Source organism: Saccostrea echinata, unplaced genomic scaffold (assembly GCF_033153115.1).
Source record: "Saccostrea echinata isolate AGI-Se365-2 ecotype Australia unplaced genomic scaffold, CSIRO_AGI_Sech_v1 ptg000028l, whole genome shotgun sequence".
In the NCBI taxonomy this organism is placed as follows: Eukaryota; Metazoa; Mollusca; class Bivalvia; order Ostreida; family Ostreidae; genus Saccostrea; species Saccostrea echinata.
In genome coordinates this window covers 4,647,409-4,668,621 of record NW_026889777.1, presented here as the reverse complement: position 1 = coordinate 4,668,621, position 21,213 = coordinate 4,647,409, and the positions used below count along the sequence as shown (strand labels likewise).

Genomic DNA, 21,213 nt, shown 5'->3' with positions numbered 1-21,213 from the left:
TATAAGCGTGTTTTACTGTATATGTCCAATCAGGTGCCTCAATGGCCATTTTGTAACTTAAATATCATAGTTGAAAAGAAAACTTATTCTAAAAAAAGAGGATCTCATGTACCAATTTGGGTACCTTGCAATGTAGCCATTTGAAAAAAGATTGATTTGAATTATTCTTGGATGAAGCTGATCAATAAAGACAATATTTTCAAAATTTGAATCAAGTGAACAGCTTGACAAATCTTAATCACAAAACTAGAGTTAAACACTTGATTAATTACACCATAGAATTATACAAAATAAAATATATATCACGACTCAAAATTGAATTAAACACAAAACATTTGTGTGTGTGAACCTCTCTCTATAACAGTTAATTATAATACTGCACAACATACTCTGAGCTATAACTACTTTTAATGGAATGATGGTGGTACTATAATACATGTACATTTTTGATTACAGATCAAACATCTATGTAACATATCAGATATACAACATAGGTAACTCATGATTTCATCTTCTCTTTTCTATTGAGCCTACAAACTTAAAAAAAATTGTCAACTCCCCCCCCCCCCCCCCCCCAACCTCTTTTCATGAAAAGCAAATGTAAAATTTAAATTTGCTAATTGGACTGAATCTAAATACAAAAGTTAATAAACTGATTGTAGCTAAATTAAATTGTCAGTAAACATCATTAATACATACACATCAAACATAAACCTCTCAGTACATTCAGAAAAAAAAAATATGCAATTTTCAGTAAAACAACTTGAATGTGCTTCAATAAATTAATATAATTAATACACATTCTGATTACTCCCTGTAAATCTGAGCATTTTACTTCTGCTATTAGTAAAACACATAATTAAACAAAGAGACTCAACATACAGCTAAACCAACTTGTTAACAAGCAATCATTCACAAAAATATCACTTCTATACAAGTCATGCTTGCAAGTTTTCATACTGATGCAGTAGAGAAACAAAAAGAAAATAACAATTTAAAAAAGCTCTAGCAACATCAATATAAAAGACCAAATTGGACACCAACTCTCCTGATTAAATTTATCCATAAATCCATGCTCAACGGACAAAATCAAGTCAAGGTCAAAGGTTAAGATCAGATGACCTTGACACACATAATCAGATGACTAGAAATCTGAGCACCAATCTAGATATGCGAACATTCTGACACAGAATGACTCTGTAATTTGATTGGCCAACCTTGACCTCTGGTCCCCAGATGAAGAGATTGGTTTGCGAACACGATGTATATCGCGGATTATCACACTACAGGGAAAAAAGTCTCTACCCTCCTCTACCATTTCATGTCTGTTAGAACCCACTTTTGCCTTACACTGCCATCACATGGTCCTGGAATAGAAGGATACAACTTACTGACATAGTTCTTCAAGGTCAAGGTCATGTGACATAATGGTGAAAGGAATGGAGCAATGACAGGCAGGTCATAGGCTAGAAATGTATAAGCCCTTTTGTAATTCAAACAATGGAGGCAAACTATGCAAATGTTATGAATTTAACATGAATCAATGAAGAGGTTGTAGTAAGATGTGTAACAATGAAAGAAAAAATATGTATACAATTCTTTATCTTCTCCACACAACAGAATCCATACATACATCAGAGGTGTTTCTCATACAAGTAAAACCATTGTGGATCACTCACCAATAGATGGAGCATCCTTGTCATTTGGTCCAGCAGCTCCTAGACACTGCTTACTGTTTACATGCTTCAGCTCAAAGGTCTGTAAAAAAAAATGTTTACATGAAGGGACAATTCAGAATGCTCATATGAATTGACGATTCAAAAATGTTCAAATGAGGTGATAATTCATAAATGTCCTAATGAAGGGAAAATTCAGAAATGTTCAAAATTATGTTCATATGAAGAGAAAGGACAATTCATAAATGTTCATATGAAAGGACAATTCATAAATGTTCATATGAAAGGACACTTCATAAATTCATAGGAAGGGGCATTTCAAAATAGTTCATATGAAGGGACAATTCAACTTATTATCTACTATTAGAAGAGTAGTTGTATAATTGTATTTAAAAAGTGTTACCTGTATATTTCTTGATATTTTTTAATTAAAACTGTAAAATAGTTCCTCTAAATGTTTGACACTTGTTACAGTTCAGAAAAAAGAGGTATTGAATGCTCATATCATCTTTGAATGAAGTACTCTACATTCTGAATGTATTTTTTCTTTACCTAACAGCCATCGTATGTTGTCAAGTTCAGTTCAGACCAATTTTTCTTTTTTTTCTGGTGCAAAATTGTTATAACAAATATTTATTTATAGTGTAGGTCTGATGAGTTCATAATTTTAATAGTCTACATAGCACTCAACAAAACTTTTTTTTTCATTTGCAGCAATGGGGGTGGGGGTGGAGGGAGAGAGAGGTAGATAACATTACAAAACATGTACGTGTATAACACAGTTTGTATAGTTACACTTTTTCAAGCTGATGTATGCTCTCTTTAGATATGCATCAATGTGATATGTGGGAATGCTTTTGTATCTATTTCTAATCATGCCATATTCCTTTATCTTTATTACAAAACCTACCACCACTAGGTCTACATGCAAACAAGACCTCTTATTTAATCACTGAATAGTATTTAAGCATAAAAAATATATTTACATGTATATCACACATGCCTCTAATTCCAAAGTTTCTTTTGAAATGAGTGAAATAAAGAGAGAGTAAGAGAAAAAGATCTATGGTCAGATTGGTGCCAGTCATTAAATGAAGACTATCTACAAACAACTTAACATACCAATAATAAGTACTAATATTTGCATCTAATCAAATTATTCTAGAAAGGATGGTAAAAATTTGATTTCTATTTCAACATATCTGTAAATCACCAGCATTCTTATTAAAGCGATCTTATTCCTCCTTCATAATAATCCGATCCACACCTTTTTCCCATCATGCAAAGTGTCAACTTCCTCCCATAAAAGCTAGATTCCAGAACCACATTTATAAGACTGTGAACACACAGGGCAAACAAGCCATCTAAACATTTAGATGTAATAACAATAACTGAGTGGGGGAGAAGTAGCAGATTAATAAAGTTTAGTAAAATCTACCTCTTTAACATAATCCCATTGTCCCTTGCCCGTGTCACAGCGGATAAAGACGGGGGTGTTGTAGCTAGCATCAATACATAGATTGTCATCTGTAACTAGTTGTTTGGTCCCCGAATACGCGAACACCTACATAGTCATGCAGAGGGAGACATTAAAAGAAAAGTCTACGCAACTACTGTTGTCAACCTATCTACTGACACTTAACTAGGGTTGTTGTCTCTCCCACGCAAAAGCATGACTTTCTTTCTTTCTATACATTATTCCTGACATAATGGCCAGTCAATGATTTGTTTCAATTATTTTTGTCTTGGTTTTATTTGTGAAAAGGCATGCAGAAGTAGGAGTTTAGGAATATGAAATATTACACTGGTTTACAAAGTTTTGATGCATTTTTGATGCCATGGAATGCCCAATACCACAATTTCAATGAATAGTAAATGTGTGTGTAAAAAGTTTTCAAAATGCTTGCAAAATTCAGTGATAAATATCCCCCAAAATAGATGTAGGAAGGAAAGGTCAGTCAAGCTGTGCTGTGAGAGAGAAAACATATCATGCTGGGGGTGTTCTTCAACTCGGCTGAAATACAAAAATTGGAACTGAAATGAAAGTAAAATTAGAAAACAAAAGTTGAACTCTCTAATCAATGTCTCTCAATAACACAACTGTTCCTCGCTGCTTTGTTTCTAAATACAGTGATAAACTTAAGTGTGCTTCTACAGTGTGTGATGAAAGACAATTTTGGAAAGTTCAGCTTTTTTGAAATACACACACACTAGTCTAAGAGTTATCTTCCCTAGATCACTCTTCAGCATCAGGAGATAAGTTTTACCTTCCGATCATACTCCCATTTTTGATTTCCCCCTAAACCATGGCATTGGAATAATTTAACTGGCCCATGCAGTGATGACACGTCTAGACATACATCATCTGTTTGCAATGCTTTCTTTTTTGTGTATGAGAAAATCTGAAACACAAGTCTTCATTACTGCACTCAATGTAAAGCAGCTGCAAAGCGTATACACAACTTCTGAACTCAAAGCTAAGCGTATAATAAAAGTTTCAGAAAAAAAAAATCACATTCGATTTTATAAATTAAAAAAAAGAAGCCCAGGGGCCACATTGCTCACCTGAGCACTGTGGCTAGGAAAAAAGCAAAAATCTGTTTAGTATTGCAATGCTTAAATGCATAAGTGGTCCCGACCTACCCCTAAAAGGGAGGGGGGGTATGATTTCAACAAAATTGAATCTACACTAACTAAGGATGCTTACACTTTTTTTTTGACTAACTGTGACTTTTTCCCTACAAGTTTAAACTTTCGTTGTGGCCCCTACCTACCCCTGAGGGTCATGATTTGATCAAACTTGAATCTACACTATCTGAGAATGCTTCCATATAAATATGACCAATCTTGAGAAGAAGATTTTTAAAGATTTTCCCTATGTATTCCTATGTAAAACTTTGATCGCCACTGTGGCCCCACCCTACCCCCAGGGGTCATGATTTGAACAAACTTGAATCAACACTACCTGAGGATGCTACCATATAAATATGACCAATATTGGCTTTGTTGTTCTTGAGAAGAAGATATTTAAAGATTTTCCCTATGTATTCCTATGTAAAACTTTGATCGCCCACTGTGGCCCCACCCTACCCCCGGGGGTCATGATTTGAACAAACTTGAATCAACACTACCTGAGGATGCTTCCATATAAATATGACCAATCAAGACTTTGCTGTTCTTGAGAAGAAGATTTTTACAGATTTTCCCTATGTATTCCTTTGTAAAACTTTGATCGCCCACTGTGGCCCCACCCTACCCCCCGGGGTCATGATTTGAACAAACTTAAATCAACACTATCTGAGGATGCTTCCACATGTTTCATACTTTCTAACACAGTGGTTCTTGAGAAGAAGATTTTTGAAAGATGCCATAAATTTTTCATGAATTCGCAATTATCTCCCCTTGGAAGAAGGCATGGCCCTTCATTTGAACAAACTTGAATCCCCTTCATCCAAGGATACTTTGTGCCAAGTTTGGTTGAAATTGGCCCAGTGATTCTGGAGAAGAAGATGAAAATGTGAAAATTTACAACAACGACAATGATGCCAACCACAACAACGACGGACAATGGACAAATTTTGATCAGAAAAGCTCACTTGAGCCTTTGGCTCAGGTGAGCTAAAAAAAAAAAACGTGTTCCTGGTAATAAATTCAACCAAAGATATTTTTTCTATAAGGCTTTATCTGATTCCAAAAACCTGATAAATGAATTCATTCCTCAGCTACCAATATATTGTGATTGTTTTGAAAGCTGAAGAAGTTAACTAGATCCACCAAGGTTGAAAAATGGTGCACCTTTTATAAATGATTTTAATTTGTATATGCTACACCTTGCAATACATAATGCGTGAACTTAATACATGTACAGAAAATAATACTTTTAAAATACATACTTAAAATGTCTGAAAATAGAACAACTACATGTATTATAACATAAACAAAGCAAAGAAATATATCACAATAAGTTAAATACATGTGTACAAGAAAAATCATGAAATAAAATCTTACAATTACATTAATTTCTTTTTTTTTGGAGAAAATAATTCTAATTATCAAGGGGAATTTACTTTTTTTTAAATTAAAATTAAATTTAAATTTATAAATTCAAATTTTTGAAATTTGAAAATTTAAATTTGTCAATTTAAGATTAAGAAAATATCTCATCTTTTCTTTACTGTTTTTTTTTTTAATATATGAAAAGGTCTAAGCTATTCATATAATCTTATACTCCATGATTGAACACTAACCTGGTTCCCTCCCATGCCGTGACACTGGACTAGTCCAACCTTCTCCCCACTTTTTCGCCCCATGCTATCTATACACTGACCAGTTGCCTTGTTTCTTATCTAAAACACAACAGTATTGTAACAGCTTACTACTACAATAACTGACAAATATGTACACCTTATTTCTACAATCACAGTGTAACTAATATACTATTCAACAATATGTATAAGAGTTGAGTTCTGAAGTAAGGATGCATTTTTACAATAATGTTAAATTTCTGTATTCTCGAACACCATGGATAAGCAAATTAGAAGTCCAAAATACATTTTCTTTATGTGTTTTAACCTCAATTTCTTAAATCCTCTGATATCTTGATTTTTTTTTCTCAGCCCCATCCAGTTTAACATAAAAAGGTTTGACTGTGTGTCTGATTAAACACATGTATCTTAGATATAAGTAAGTAATCCTGAACTGTGTTAAACTCAACACTAAGTGACCCACCTCTCCTAAAGCATGATATTCCACAGGCATCTGAGATTCAGGGTAAACATTTTCTAGATACCATTTAAAGCTTTTACAGTGAAGTTTTTCTCTTAGATCTTTTCTTTCTGATACATCTCCATAACTTGTGCTCCTTACTCCTGTGAAAACAAATCACATTGTTTTTTTACCCATTTTTATTTTATAGTTTTCTCCTTTTTAATTCAAGGTTAATAGAAAATTACTTTGAACAAAAACCTGAAGAGTGGAGAGCTTCACAATTACAAAAGTAGTTCACAAATTTACTATAAAATATTTAATTCATAACATAAAGTTACAACAGCTTGTATTTAATTTCAAAGTAAAAAAGTTTAAAATCATAGTCTGAATCTGATGAGGTCAAATCTGACCTGAATTAAATAATTTTCAAAAATTTTATTAAGAAAGTTCAGGAAAATTATAGGTAATGTACATTGTGGTAAATTAACAGCTATTCTGATGAAAATAATGCAAATTTTCTTTACTTTCAAGGTGTACAATATACATTACTTAAGGAAAGGGAACCTTGTCTTAACCTTAAGTTCATTCATCCTCTTATAATAGAGATACTCTAACTGGAATAAATTTCTACTATTTCTTTAAAAGATTGTCAAAACGTCATTTCTGTCAAATTTTACCCTATAAAGCGGGTATGCTGAAGGTGTTTGCATGTTGATTATGAATTTGATTTCTTTTCGAAAATAATTAGCGTTAAAGCAAAAGTTTAAGCGTGAACAGAGGGTTGATAAACCTTAACATAACATGAGGCCATACTTATATTACCTATTTCCACGGTGAGTACATGTATTACACTTTACATTGAATACTGTCATTGGTCCATTCCACATACACTTGTACATGTATGGTGAGTAATCAAATTAAATGGACTAAGTGTTTATGATGATGTGTCTTGTTCAATGTTACACCTGGCTGTTAAGTTGATTAAATTCCGTCATACCTGGATTAATTTTATAGAAGAAATCCTTGTATTCATCCATCCACACTTCTACAATACGCTGTGTATTGTGATTGATAATGCGGGCCACGCCTCCCGGCCAGGAATAAGGTGAGGTTTTTCTGAACACATGACCCACCCTCGAACAGGTGACAATGTACACCTTGCCCCCACACATCCATACCTAATCACCAAATTAAACAAAAAAACAATTAAAATCTTTTTTCACATTAAAGATACATTTCTATAATATACATGTATATTTTAAAAATGTACATCGAATTCCGAAATTAAAAAAAAACTTCTTTCACCTCTCATGCTTACATGTATATTATTCAAAAATTTATAAATGTATAAAACATTGTCAGAATTATGAAAAATAAAGAAGCACTGATTATCATTGTTCACAAGGCAGTAAGAACGAGTAATGTAACTCATAAAACAGCTGTCATACTAACCCTGAAAGACATTTCTAAGTTTTCCCCTCCCCATATATCCATTCCTTCATCATATGATCCAACTTCATAAAAATAGTCCCTGTCTATAGAAAACAGACCACCCGCCATTGTGGGAGTTCTGTAGGAGAAAAAAATGTATGCATACATCAATACCTTTTATTAACAGCTAAACACTGAATAGTCTCACATTCTCAAGTTTGCAAAAATTCAAAAATTTTAATGATGTATTTGTGTAACTGTCTATTACTTCAAAGTCTTAAAATTTTCTTATAATAACTACATAATGTGTTTCATGAACATAATCTATTTTTCAATCTTTTATATGTCATCAAAAATAATAAAACCCAAAGGCAGTCATGTTAGTTTTTCATCTTTTTTTGGAAACACAACAAAGCTTTAATTTCCATCACCATGTAAACTGATCAATACAGAGATTCCATACCTTGTGGGGTTACTTCTGTCCCCTCCCCTCCTGTCCAGCTCCCTCTGGGGGACGGGATACCAGCGGAAGTTAAGTTTCCAGTTAAATCCTCCCCAGGTCATGTCTGAGCCCGTGATGTACTCAAACGTGTCATCACTGATGACATCAATGATAGGACATACGACAGCCGTCCTGCACAGAATAATAAATAAAGGAAATCACTAAAAGGCGTAAATCATCACAGAGCCACAGGTTAAAGTCCATTCAGTCACACAGTAACTCATACCTTGTGACTTACATGGCATAAAAAGTCTTAAAAATTTAATTAAATGCCAAATTTTAACATTTTTGTAATTTGAATTTTATAGAACTTAACACATACACACTGAACATGAACATATATATGTCTACTTACTGAGTAAAAAGTTAGATTGTGAATTGAAGAGAAACAAGTTGGTATTGCTACTACTACCCTACACTTAATGCTTGGAATGAATCACAACTTCTCCAATTCACAATTATAATATACTTGTAGATAAATTAATTTCTTACAGAAGACTTCTACTTCTCAAATTACTTATTTAATGCAAATTTTAAGAACGTAAAAATTTCTGGATTACAGAAGCCTACAATTCTGGTATTTTGAACAAATCTTTGCATTTATAAAATTTAAGATGATTTTAAACCAAGCATTACCTCTACTTACCTATCTTTATGGATTTCATACAATAAGGGTTCTAACCAACCCTGTGTGCATTCACAATGTGCATCTAAAAAGGTTATAACTTTTCCTTTTGCTTTCTTTGCACCTGTTAATAAAGTCAATATATAAAAATTGTTGTTAATGATAAAATGGGTCTCACACTAAATGAACGATGCAAGTCTATATCGAAATTGTGGAATTGATTATATCATGAATGTAATGGGTATATTTTCAGTTACAGGAATGGAAAAAAATGTGACGGACCAGACCAGGATTCAAACCTGGGCCCCTAATCACTTGACGGGTGCTCTACAAATTGAGCCATCTGACCACAGGCAATCAAACCTGTCTGACTGCCACACCAAGAGGATTACATTGATGTTTTGTCGCAGTGTGAAACAATATCTAAGTGATATTTTGTGACATTGTGAAAAAATACCAGAAGTGCAACAAAACTCTCAATTTTCTTCCCTTCACGAAGAGTGTTTTAAAAAACCCTGGCCTGTTATAAGATTGAGTAAATAAACCATTCTGACAGAGACAAAAACTGCCAAAGTTTCTCCAAATATGTTGTTGAAATCTCACCATTGCTAAGCTATAACCTCTCAACTGATCAACTATGACATCACAGCATATGATACAGTCTTGTGAAAAGATAGGGGCAAAGGGAAAATGAATGAAAATGTAATAAACAGAAAATTTAATTTTTTGAAAAATTAATAAATTCAAACATTTAAAAATTAATTTCTTAACACATATTTCAAGATTAATACATGTTATTTTTAAAATCCACTGACCTTTTAACCTTGCCCTGATAAGACCCGTTCTCTCTTCAGACCTGATGACATGAGTAGGAACTGGCAATGTTGCTACATACTCGTCTAATTTCTTACCCAATTCCTCTGTAATGGGTAAAAAGAATCATCCAATTACAATACAGAGAAGTAGACTGCATTTTTTCAGGCTAAATTAAAATCCATATCAATTTTGTAAAACTGCACTCTGAAGGAATAATACACTAGCTTCTCTTTATAACACAATGTTAGCTGAAACTTAACTTTTTAGAAAACATATCATACAAAGCTTCATTTCAATGCTCACATTTTAAATCATAAACAATTCATTCAGATTTCCTGATTTCACAAATAATTCTTTAATAGAAATCTTAAAATTGCATGGTAGTTAAATGCATCTATGACAGCCCTGCATTCAATAAATACCTCTCTCGCTGGCGTCATCCACAAGCAGGATTTCTTTAAGTAATTCTCTAGGTGATCGGTTTATTATACTATGAACAGTCCTAAGTAGCGTGGTCCAGGCTTCGTTATGGAATACGATTACTACACTGGTGTCGGGAAGCTCAGAATTAGGCGGATACTGTTTTCTTTTACAACTGAAAAAAGCAGACGTACAATTTCAATGCCTGTTTCTGAAAAGATTACTTTGGACAATTCTTCTATAAAGATACTGAAAAAGAAAATAAAGTAAATCATTCTGAATGGACAGAAAATTATACCCTTTGATTTTGGTTAATGGCAAAAGTATATCGTAAAATATCTTGTCTAGTCAGTTTATTATAATTCTCCTTTAAAAATATAGTCTCTTGGGACACGTATCTCTAGTTGAAATTTTAGACTACATCCTGGATGAATGCTGGATGTAAGGTTCAATTCTTGAAAGGATATTTAGTTTTTATCCATGATAACAACAACTTCTTTACCCATAAAAAACCATAAACCCCAGTTTCTACAACAAGACGTTATTCTGTCTAATCAATACTCCCCTATCCTCAGACTTAATGCCAGTGTAATGTTACCTAAAAAACATATGACTGCTATCAAATCTAACGGACTTTACACTTATATGAAAAAACAAAACAGTGATACATCTATCAAGTCTGAGCCAGTGAAATTGAGGTGCTTATGATTAACAAGAATAACTGTCCAGACTCTAAATACTTTTTTGTTAAAATGTGTATACAATACTCAGGAGATATTGAAAATTCTATATTCAAACAGAAATACAAACACATACTTTCATCTAAAATGTCTAGTGCTGCATACAGCTAAACCTGGATAACTTGATCTATTCAAATTAATCAGGTCGAGAAAAAAAACATAGAGATTATCCGATATCCGAGGATTTGAGATGTAGAGGTTCAAAAACAAACTGTGAAGAAAAAATCTGGACTTTAAAATCACTTCCACATATCCATGGCATTCAAGATATCAATGTTCTTTTCTAGCCCATTGGTTCTTGAAAAGGTTTTTTAAATAACCTCATCCAATTTTTACTTTTTCTTAATTATCTCCCCTTGGAAGAGGGCATGGTCCTTCATTTGAACAAACTTGCATCCCTTTTACCCAAGGGTACTCTGTGGCAGTTTGGTTGAAATTGGTCCAGTGGTTCTGGGGAAGAAGATGAAATACTGTAAAAAAGTTTACAATAACAATGACAACAGACATATTATGATCAGAAAACTCACTTGAGCCTTTGGCTGAAAGGCTCAGCCGCTCAGGTAAGCTAAAAATATAGGTAAAAGCCTTACGCATCCATTCGGTAGTCTGGTAGTGACCGGTTCAGAGAGATCATCTCACTGGCCACCAGATTAAACTGGTTAATTTTGAATTTCTCCTTAGCCTCCTTCTGTTTATCAGAGGGGACCGCCACAGGTTTTCCCATCTCTCCGGGACCAGTAGGAACTCGCTGAATGATACCTAGAAATACATCACAAAAATACAGCAACTACAATATGTATGTGTACATAAATCACCAAAGCTCTGGCCTAGATAAAAAAAACATTTCTCCAATCCAAATCTGAGTACAGAAAAAATTATCCCTTGTCTAAATTAGAATTCATTGATCAATACATTTATAAAAGGTTAATGATGATTTTTTTTTTTGTTTTGTTATCACTGATTGCAGAGTTTTATTATACAACCATTGAATGGAAAAGAAGCATCGCAGTAAATGCTGCCTTTTTAACATAATAGGATAAATTGATCTATGTTTTATCAAGTGGCACTTTTCCATCATTTCATAAGCATATGCCATAGGCAATACAAAATTATGTTGATAGCCTTCCATCATTAGTATATAACATACTGCAAACCAGCTTCTATACACCTGCAAGAAATACCTGCAAGATTTGCAAGCAACTCAAGTTGTGGATACGGTACTAATCCTCTCCAATCATTAACATGATTAAATTGCTATGACATGTTTTAGAAACAGGAAAGCTCAACTGCAAAATTTAATTGTTGTGTGATAGTTATCTGTTGGTGATTAGCAAATTAAAAATGTCAAATAAGGTTTACAGTATGCTTTCTCTCAAAAGTTTAGTACCTAGATCATCATAAAAAGTCGCCAGATTTTGAACCAATTCCAAGCTATTAAAAGTCGGTGATCTTTTGTATAATTCTTCGATACATTCATCATAAATCAATGCTTGACAATATAGAGAAAAAAAATGTTTTGATTATTAGTTATCAGCTCTGCTTGATCATTTTGTTGGCAGCTAGCAGTCAGCTGTTGTATTCAGCAGTTCTCACTGCATCATCTTTATATTTTACCCTCCACAATGACTTGATAAAATAAGTACATATGTACCGGTATACACCAAATGTCAGGGTAAAGGGGGATAACCCATTCACCAGGGACAATAGAAATAATAATTTCTCATCCACCTGCCAGAATTAAGAAGACTTCTACAACCTTTATCGTGTGAGTTCCTATTCGGTAGTTTGCGATTAGGTTTGGGTGTCGGAATATATTTAAAGTCAGGTTCGGGTATAATTATTTTCCCTTCGTTTCCTTCCAATTCTTCTGTAATTAACAGTATGTAACAGTCAACAGCAATTTCATTAACATATATTTCAATTATTTAAACTATCAATGATAGTTCTAAATATGTATATATGTACTTTTTCAATAGCTACATTTTTTCGAACAGCCAATAAGGCCTGTACATGTTAATGTATTTTATCACATTAGAACCATTGTTACATATTTTAAAGTATATTACACAGCCCCAGAATTCCCCAATTTAACTTAAGCTTAATGTTTCATTATCACTCTACCAAAATGTTGACATTAAATTAACATGATCATGATGACTGAAAAGAACTCTTCAGATCCACGCATTAGATCCCAAGGGGATAAATATTTACAAAGAACCAACCTATTTCACGTGTTTTTCAACATATAAATAAATAAATAATATAAGTTGTAGTTTCACATTCAAATAAATAAATAATATAAATTGTAGTTTCACATTCAAAGAACATAATACATTTGTAGTATTAAGTCGATATCGAAGGCAAAAAGTTATAGAATGTGTAGCCCCCAAGCACCAAGTGACGTCAAATATGACAATTCCAAATACATAGCACTCACAATCATAGTTTTATCATTTTATCAATAAAATGGCCAATCTATAAAAGCATTACTTCTGTAAAGCAGAAAAAGAGAGTTAATGGTCAGAAATCAAACAACCCTTAACCTTCTCCATATTTTGAATGTTACACATATTGACATAAATCTTATAAAATTATTTAACTACAAGATATGTATATACATGGATAAATATTTTCAGTATATTTTGTGTAATTTGTTTTTGATTAACAAATATGAAGTTAAATTTAAAGCCAGTGTGCACCATTTTAAAATTTGATTTTACTTTATAACTTGATGATATGAAAGGACATCCCCCCATCCCCACACCCAAACAGTTGTTAGCTGCAACTGGCACACGTTTAAAAATATTAAATTCTACATGTGAAGGAAGTCCATAAAAACTTAAATTTAAAGTTGAATGATTATCGCAAACATCTTGTTCAAGTCTTAGCTAAGAATTTCTATCAGAATATAATGTTTTATCCATATTCATTAATCTACTTAATCATGTTCATATGTAAATTACATTGGTAATTAAGCAAATGAACTATCTTATATATGTTACATTTATGCACTAGTGTCAGCCTTTACACACTAGATGTTTGTTAGTACACTTCTGCCTTGAAAACAACTGTTACAGTTACTGATACTGTGGAATCATTTCAATTTGTGGGGGTCAATGTTTGGGGGGTTAGCAAAATTTTACTGGTTTGTGGGGAATGTAATTTCGTGGTAAACTTTTGATCAAGAGATTTAAAGAGATATGAAGGTAGACAAAATAGTCATTCCTGGGGATGTCTACTTGTGGGATGGGGTTAGCTGCAGAATTGCAGCATTATGGTCTTTCATTTTAGTCTTTGACCATAACGCTATAGATCCCGAAATGCAATTAAACTTAAAGTGCAATTTACGGATTAAGATTTTTGGCACAAAGTTGGGGATGTATTTCTCTACTTTCCAGCATTAGTCAATCAACTATCTTTCATTCCTTAATTCTAGACATATTGAATTACCAACCTGTATATTTTATCCACCTCCTAACCCTTTATAGGTGTATCTACCGACATCTTAGCAGGATATTGTCAGTATGACAACAAGGCCGTCGGAAGACAGAAAATTCATAACAAGTGAATTTACTAGTCTGTAGAGAAGACTATGAAGGGTTAGGAGGTGGATAAAATATACAGGTTGGTAATAGAATATGTCTAGAATTAAGGAATGAAAGGTAGTTGATTGACCAATGCTGGAAGGTGGAGAAATACATCCCCAACCGTGCACAGAAAATCTTGCGCCATAAATTGCACTTTACTTGCATTACAGGATCTGTAGTGTAATGGTCAAAGACTAAAATGTAAAAACCATAACACTACAGTTCAGCAGCTAGGTTGAGGTGACCCACAAAATCCACAAACATTGGTCCCTCGCGAACAATGATGATTCTAAAGTATATGGATTGTATCATCTGCAACATTGCTTATTATAAGAAAACATTTTTACCAAATAAAACAAGTCATTAACTCTAAATGCTATTACCTTTTGGCAGGATTCTGTCAAGAATTCCCCCTCCCCCACCGTCAGACTTTTTCTTTGGTTCTCCTCCCCCTCCTCCAGTTTCCTTACAGTTTGTGTTGGCACTGTTAGCCGCACAGTCAGTGAAGTACATTAGGATGAAGACATCCAGCAGAAACCAGACCAGTGAGGTGGCCAGAATAATCTTGCAGTAATGGAGGCGGGCTCGACTGACCATCCTGTTTTACTTGAAATGTCCCAACAAATTTGGCAGAAAAATTCACATCCTGAAAGTATCATAAAAAAATATTAAATTCAAGATCCCTCAATGATAAAATTGTCATCATGTCTTCTACACTTAGATATTATCTATTAGTCAAGTTAGTAAGTAATGTCCTTTTTTTTTGTTTATCAACATGATCAAAGCATTTAAACAATAAAAAAAGGACATACCTAGGCAGGATAAATAGACAAATTGGGCAAGGGTAAAAAATAAATAAATGTATATTTAGTATATATATGCATAATACATTACAAACATATAATAGTTAATACCAAAGATAGCCCATGAAAGCTCAAAAGCTTATTTCCAATGGTGTTTTATTGCATACATTTTGGCACTAAGGGATCATTTTTGTGGAAAGAAATTGGAGTACCCGGAGAAAACCCATGTGTCAAAGCAGGCAACAACCTTACCCTCTCACATAAAACCACTGCCAGTCACAGGGATTGAACTCGGGTCACAGCAGTGCGAGGCGAGTGCACTAATCACTAGTGATGGGAGTCAGTAAGAATTTCATAATCGATGATCAGGTTACTGTATCTAGCTAATTGTCGATTATAATCAGACATTTACAAAGTCCATCAATTTAGTTAATTAACTACTTTCTGCATATGTATTTGTTTTTATTTTGCTAAAAATAATGAATGGATATCATCGGAATGCTATATTGAGTGTGTATCTGTTTACCTGGAATAGATACAACTTGTATGTTTGTCTGCGCCATTACGATACACAAATAAGTTAATAGATAAGTCGCAGCTGGAATATTTGGCTTACAAAACTATGATTACGCTCATAAAATAAAGAAAGTAATAAAGTGATTAATCAGAATAAAAATTTTGTAATTGAGCGCTTGGATCAACATGATGTTGGATTATGCCAGCAATCGACTGATTTTCGATTATAATCGATTAGGGCTGTCACGAGTACCCGAAATAACCGAGAACCGCGGTCCAAGTTGTTCAGTTCGGTTCCGGTTCCATTTTTCTAAATTTCGGTTCGGGTCTGGTTTATATACATATGAGTCTGTTCAATACAAAAAACGGCGTCCAAATCAAAGGAATGATGACGATAACAGTGATAAATAAACATCACAACCAGTCTGTGCCAAAGTCACCGGACCGTCGGTTTTTACCGGTAAAATTTGGTTCGGGTCGGTAAAAAAATTCAGGATACAGGACCAAATGTCCGATGAAAAAATAGGCCTAAAAATCTGAATTTACATGTTCATATGGTCTTATTTTCCACACATATCCTTTATTCGATCCATTTAGCAGTGATGCATGATTAATTTTAATCTATATCAACCCTGTCATGATCAGTTATTTCTAATTCGAATTTCCTCTGTCATGGAATATAGATCTATAGATAGCACATATGTAGATTCGGTTGGGTAGATTATTTTCATTATTAAACAAGAGTAACTATTATGAGTTACTTCAGGAAATAAATAAATATATTTTAAAGTGCATTTTAAGTTTTAGAAAAAAAATCTTTGACATTGTATACTTCGTTTGTATGTGTCAAATAACCAGAAAAAGAGAAAATTGTATGCATTTGTCATATGTACTACCTTTTAAAAAGGAAACAATAATAAGTTTGTTCATTTCAATTAAATCATTTTTTTTAAATAATCTCAACTCTGGATCTATTTAAGGTTCAATTTAACAGTGAGAATACACCCCCCCCCTTTTTCAATCTCCTGTATCATAATGATGTATGAATTTAAAGAAAAAGGTCGGTCTGGTAAGTGAATTCTTGGTCTGGTAAAATATATATTTTTACCAGACCGTATGTCCTGTAAAAATTTTAGACTTTCGCATAGACTGCACAACTGAAATCTACTTCATCCCATGACAAAACACTTGTCACGGAAGTATTAGATAATTATCAAAACGAGCAGGAATGGTCAGGTTGTGGCTAACAGTAGGCCAAGTCACCGATGTCTTGACGTTCGCATGGTTAAGACTTGTTTTCAATGTAAATTTATTGTAACAAATAAAGATTTTTTAAGTTAAATTCATGAAATTAAGGTTTAAAATAGATGTAAATACCAGACCCGAAAAACCCGAAACCGAACCGAAAATTTACAGAACCGACCCGACCCGAAAAATTTTGGAACCGTGACAGCCCTATAATCGATGATTTGAACAGCACTTCTAATCACTGCTCTACCCGAATTTACTTTGGTTAGATTTAGTGTTTACCAAAATTTAAAAGTTGATCTTTACTGGGAATAACTAATAATGAATTACAAAACAGAAAAACAGACCAATAGCTAAGAAAAGGATGTATGTTCATTTGCCCTAAACATGCTAAAACGTGCTAGCACTTGACACCGTTAGCTCTAGTGCTCATTTGCCATGACTCTGTTAGCCCTAATTATTGTTCACCCTAAGACTGTTTGCCTTATTATATTTTTAAATATGTTAGACTGTTAATTTTCACAATCATATTTCATTTTATTGTCTAACATGTAAATGGCATTATTTCTTTTGAACCCTGTATTGTATGAATAATCAAAACATCCATGCTTATTTAATGAACAAAAAAATGTTGAGATCATTTTCATGCATGCATAAAATGGTTAAATTTAAAAGATGTTACTACAGAAATGTATATCATTCAAAGGTATAATGCAAAAATTGATGTCCTATAAATCTGAAATAGTTACATTTCTTATTTTTTATTGACTCTGTAAGTAAACGCCTCAATATGGATATCAAAACGCAAATTGGTAAGAAAAACCAAAAAAAGGTGTTTGATCCCTAATTCACAGCATTAAAAAAATAACAATAAAACCATTTAAAAAATTTTTGACAAACATTTATATCGGAAATAATGTCAATTTTTCAATTGAAAGGAAATACAAATCGTTCAACTATTAATGAAGATTAAATATAAAATAAATGAGAACCTACTTAAAAATTCGCATCGAATTCATAATCATGATAATAGGGCGAACAGTTATTGCCGCTATCCATTACATTGGCAAACGAGTTTCAAGGCAAACAGACTCAGGCAAACAGGTACATAGGGTGAACAAATTCAATAGGAATATATTTTCTGATATTTCTAAATGTACAGAAAAAGTGTGGGCCTCCAGAATTCCTAGAAGCCTGCAGTTTTCATTAACTGGCATGTTTTATGAGCCAGTAGTACAAAAAAGTTTTGACAAGGACTTAAATACATGCAATTAATTAAATGATACATCTGGAACATAATCTACAAAATTATATCACTCTTTCTCAATCTGTCATATGTACTCCTCATAGCTATTTTCTTTGTACATATTTAAGTAAGAAAGAAAACTTTAAAGTACTAGGACAAGTTTTGTAACCAATTCTGTAGAGAGTTTAGCTTTTTTATTCTGTCTCAATGACAACCACATCTGAATCTCATCATTTGACTATTTGAATATTGGATACATGTTTGCATGAAGTGACAATTATACTGATTAAACTGCCTTAAGTTTAACTAAATTAATTACAGTGCTAAGACTCATCATAATCAGGTCACAAGTCATATCAAGTGACTTATAAATAGTTTTATTCATGCGTTATTCAATATGCAAAAAGAGAAACCCATTTAACTAAATATCCCAGTCTAAATATTTATCACGATTTATTCTTCAAACCATTTTTTCTTCCTGCTTGGTTAATAATTTCACTTTACAAAATTCAGTAAAATTGACTCACATTTTTTCAATCGTCACCATTCACTCTTCCATGACTGATTTTATCGCTCACGACCATTAATGACAACACGCGTACATTTTCAATGCGACACACTTGTCACTCGAGTCAATCAGCCGAAATTTATGTCAGGCTGGTTTTGGAGAGATCGATAAAAAATGAAATCTGCAGCAAGTTTTCAGGATGCCTATAAGCTTTGCGTCCTGTTGATTGTCCAGTATGATACTTTCCGCGGGAAATTTGCACCTCCAATCAATAAACAACAGCTGGAATACACACAGAATTTGATTTTTAACTCTCAATGCATCCACGTCTCACAAATTGGTGACACCGACACCGGAAATGACGATTTCGAATTTAGACAACACGATCCATTACATTTCGTATTTGAAGACTGTACTGAAATTTTTACGTGTTTCCGGACATATAAAAGTAGATTCATATTACTTACAACGATAAAGAGACGAAAAAAAGAGGTCGGTCTAGTGAAAAGGTTGTTTGGCATTTGTTATGCATTTGGGGGGGGGGGGGGGGAGGGTGGCCACTGGGGGTGGGGGTACGTTTTGTTTCAAAATTCTCACGTTGACAAATAATATACATGTTTTAAGTAGAAACGAATGTTCTATCTTTGAAAGCTAGGATGTAACAAAAAAATGTAAGGAAAACAAATAACTTGAAAAGAAGTACATGCAAAAAAGAACAAACAGATAAGAATTAAGTTATATATTTGTATTTCTCTGATCGACAAACTTTAAATTGCTACAAAATATCATGAATATCTGGATTGTAAATCAAAGCACTGCGTTTATTCACTTTGCTTGCGTAACTATACTTGGTTTCAAAGATTTTTTTTTTACTCTGTACATCTTACATTTATACATTTTATACATCTAATTAGCTTTTTTCCCCCTAATTGAATTAAATTAATGTGTGTGGTTAAAAAGGTATCAAGATGTGATGAATGTTGGGACCTGATTTAAATTTCAAATGACGCAGTAAATAAGTATATAGATATATCATTATGCTGCATCATGAAGAATGTATATAGTAGAGAACATAAACTGGATGCACATTCTTTATACGTATGCTTCGTAAAATGAAATTTGGGAGTTGATATGGAAATAAAAAAAATACATTTGAATTCCCTGATGAATACTTTGTTGAAAATTACTAGATCCAGGAACCTAGAATCAAGGCAGAGAACATGCATGAGTCGGGCCACCCCCCCTCCCCCTCCCCACACACTTTTTCCGCGAAAACTCTTGCTCTTAAATCAGTATGAATTTTTTAAAGGCTCCATCCCACCCTAATTTTTTGCCCTCCCCCTACTCACACATTGGAATGTTTTCTTTCTTTTTTTGATCTTGCCAAAGTTCTTTCAGGACTAAATGTTTTTAACCCCCTTCCCTCCTTCAAGTTAAAAAACAATGCTACGTCCCTGCTATGCATGCATCGAAAATATTTATCACAAATAAAGGATTTACATGGGGGACTTCACGAAAACGTATATGCCCCCAGTGAGAAATATCTGGCATACACATCTCAGTGTAACCTCCTTTACCACTATCTTGATCGAATTCTATAATTGAAAATTCATATTTAGGTTTATCACTTTTATTCCCTAACCCCCCCCCCCCCCGACTTCCCCACCCACTTTATCTCTGAGATTTGGGGGGGGGGGTTGTTTTGTTTTTGTTTTTGTTTTTTTTTTTTTTTTTTTTTGTTTGTTTTGTTTTGTTTTGTTTTGTTTTGTTTTGTTTTTTTTTTACAATATTGATACAATATATATATATATATATATATATATATAATTTTTTTTACCTACGATAGCCATAAAAACAGCGTATATATAAATTTAATTTATTCAAATTATCCACGAACTGTCAACAATAATTAATGATCATCATGTGGTGTTATTAGCAACATTAATACATAATATAGCGCGCGACACGTTGTTTTACATTATTTACTGCTGATTTATTCTACATTCTAACGAGGATATTTAATAATGAATCTGATTTTCATAATGATAAGGTATATTTAGGAATCATCATCTCATTCTATGGTTTGACCAAGACGGTATTGAAACTGTGGGAAACAAAGCCGAAGGTATATACGGTAAACCTGGATACTCATCATTGGATTGAGCCCTAGGAACTCGAACCAGGCAATATTTATCTCTATGATGGGACCGGTGCAAAAATATATAATTAATTTTAGAATAAGTCTTGGTCCGCAAACCCCTAGTAAGTTGGCAATGAGAGAAATATGTATACTATTTACGAAGTGAAGGAAAACGTTTTGTTCCACCCCAACGACAAAACAGATTTTTTTTCAGGTTTCGACAAGTTGTTAGGTTTTACTTGTCTTTC

General features: G+C 33.2%; 1 protein-coding gene across 2 annotated transcripts; it reads right to left on the bottom strand.

Moving 5' to 3' along the window:
- Window positions 1–611: 611 nt before the first annotated feature.
- LOC133194049 (polypeptide N-acetylgalactosaminyltransferase 1-like) lies at window positions 612–19,182 on the bottom strand. Of its 2 annotated transcripts, none has more exons than XM_061329976.1 (14): window positions 18,845–19,182; window positions 14,888–15,150; window positions 11,508–11,676; window positions 10,180–10,352; window positions 9,757–9,861; window positions 8,963–9,065; window positions 8,278–8,448; window positions 7,836–7,953; window positions 7,381–7,561; window positions 6,405–6,544; window positions 5,924–6,022; window positions 3,944–4,078; window positions 1,680–1,758; window positions 612–1,367 (listed from the first exon to the last, which is right to left on the bottom strand). In XM_061329976.1, the coding sequence occupies exons 2-14, from the start codon at window positions 15,099–15,101 to the stop codon at window positions 1,312–1,314; spliced, it is 1,743 nt and encodes a 580-aa protein (XP_061185960.1). In that variant the 5' UTR covers window positions 15,102–15,150; window positions 18,845–19,182; the 3' UTR covers window positions 612–1,311. The 2 variants fall into 2 exon arrangements, with proteins under 2 accessions (XP_061185960.1, XP_061185961.1); XM_061329977.1 differs by lacking the exon at window positions 3,944–4,078 and adding an exon at window positions 3,115–3,240.
- Window positions 19,183–21,213: the final 2,031 nt, after the last annotated feature.

Bases quoted from the DNA above. Each gene is read 5' to 3' on its own strand.
- LOC133194049 (XM_061329976.1), bottom strand. From the start codon at position 15,101: ATGGTCAGTCGAGCCCGCCTCCATTACTGCAAGATTATTCTGGCCACC. The intron at 9,066-9,756 runs GTCAGTGGATTT...CTTTATTAACAG, and splicing joins TATCAGGGCAAGGTTAAAAG to GTGCAAAGAAAGCAAAAGGA. The intron at 6,545-7,380 runs GTATGACGGAAT...TTGTTTTCACAG, and splicing joins CTTCTATAAAATTAATCCAG to GAGTAAGGAGCACAAGTTAT.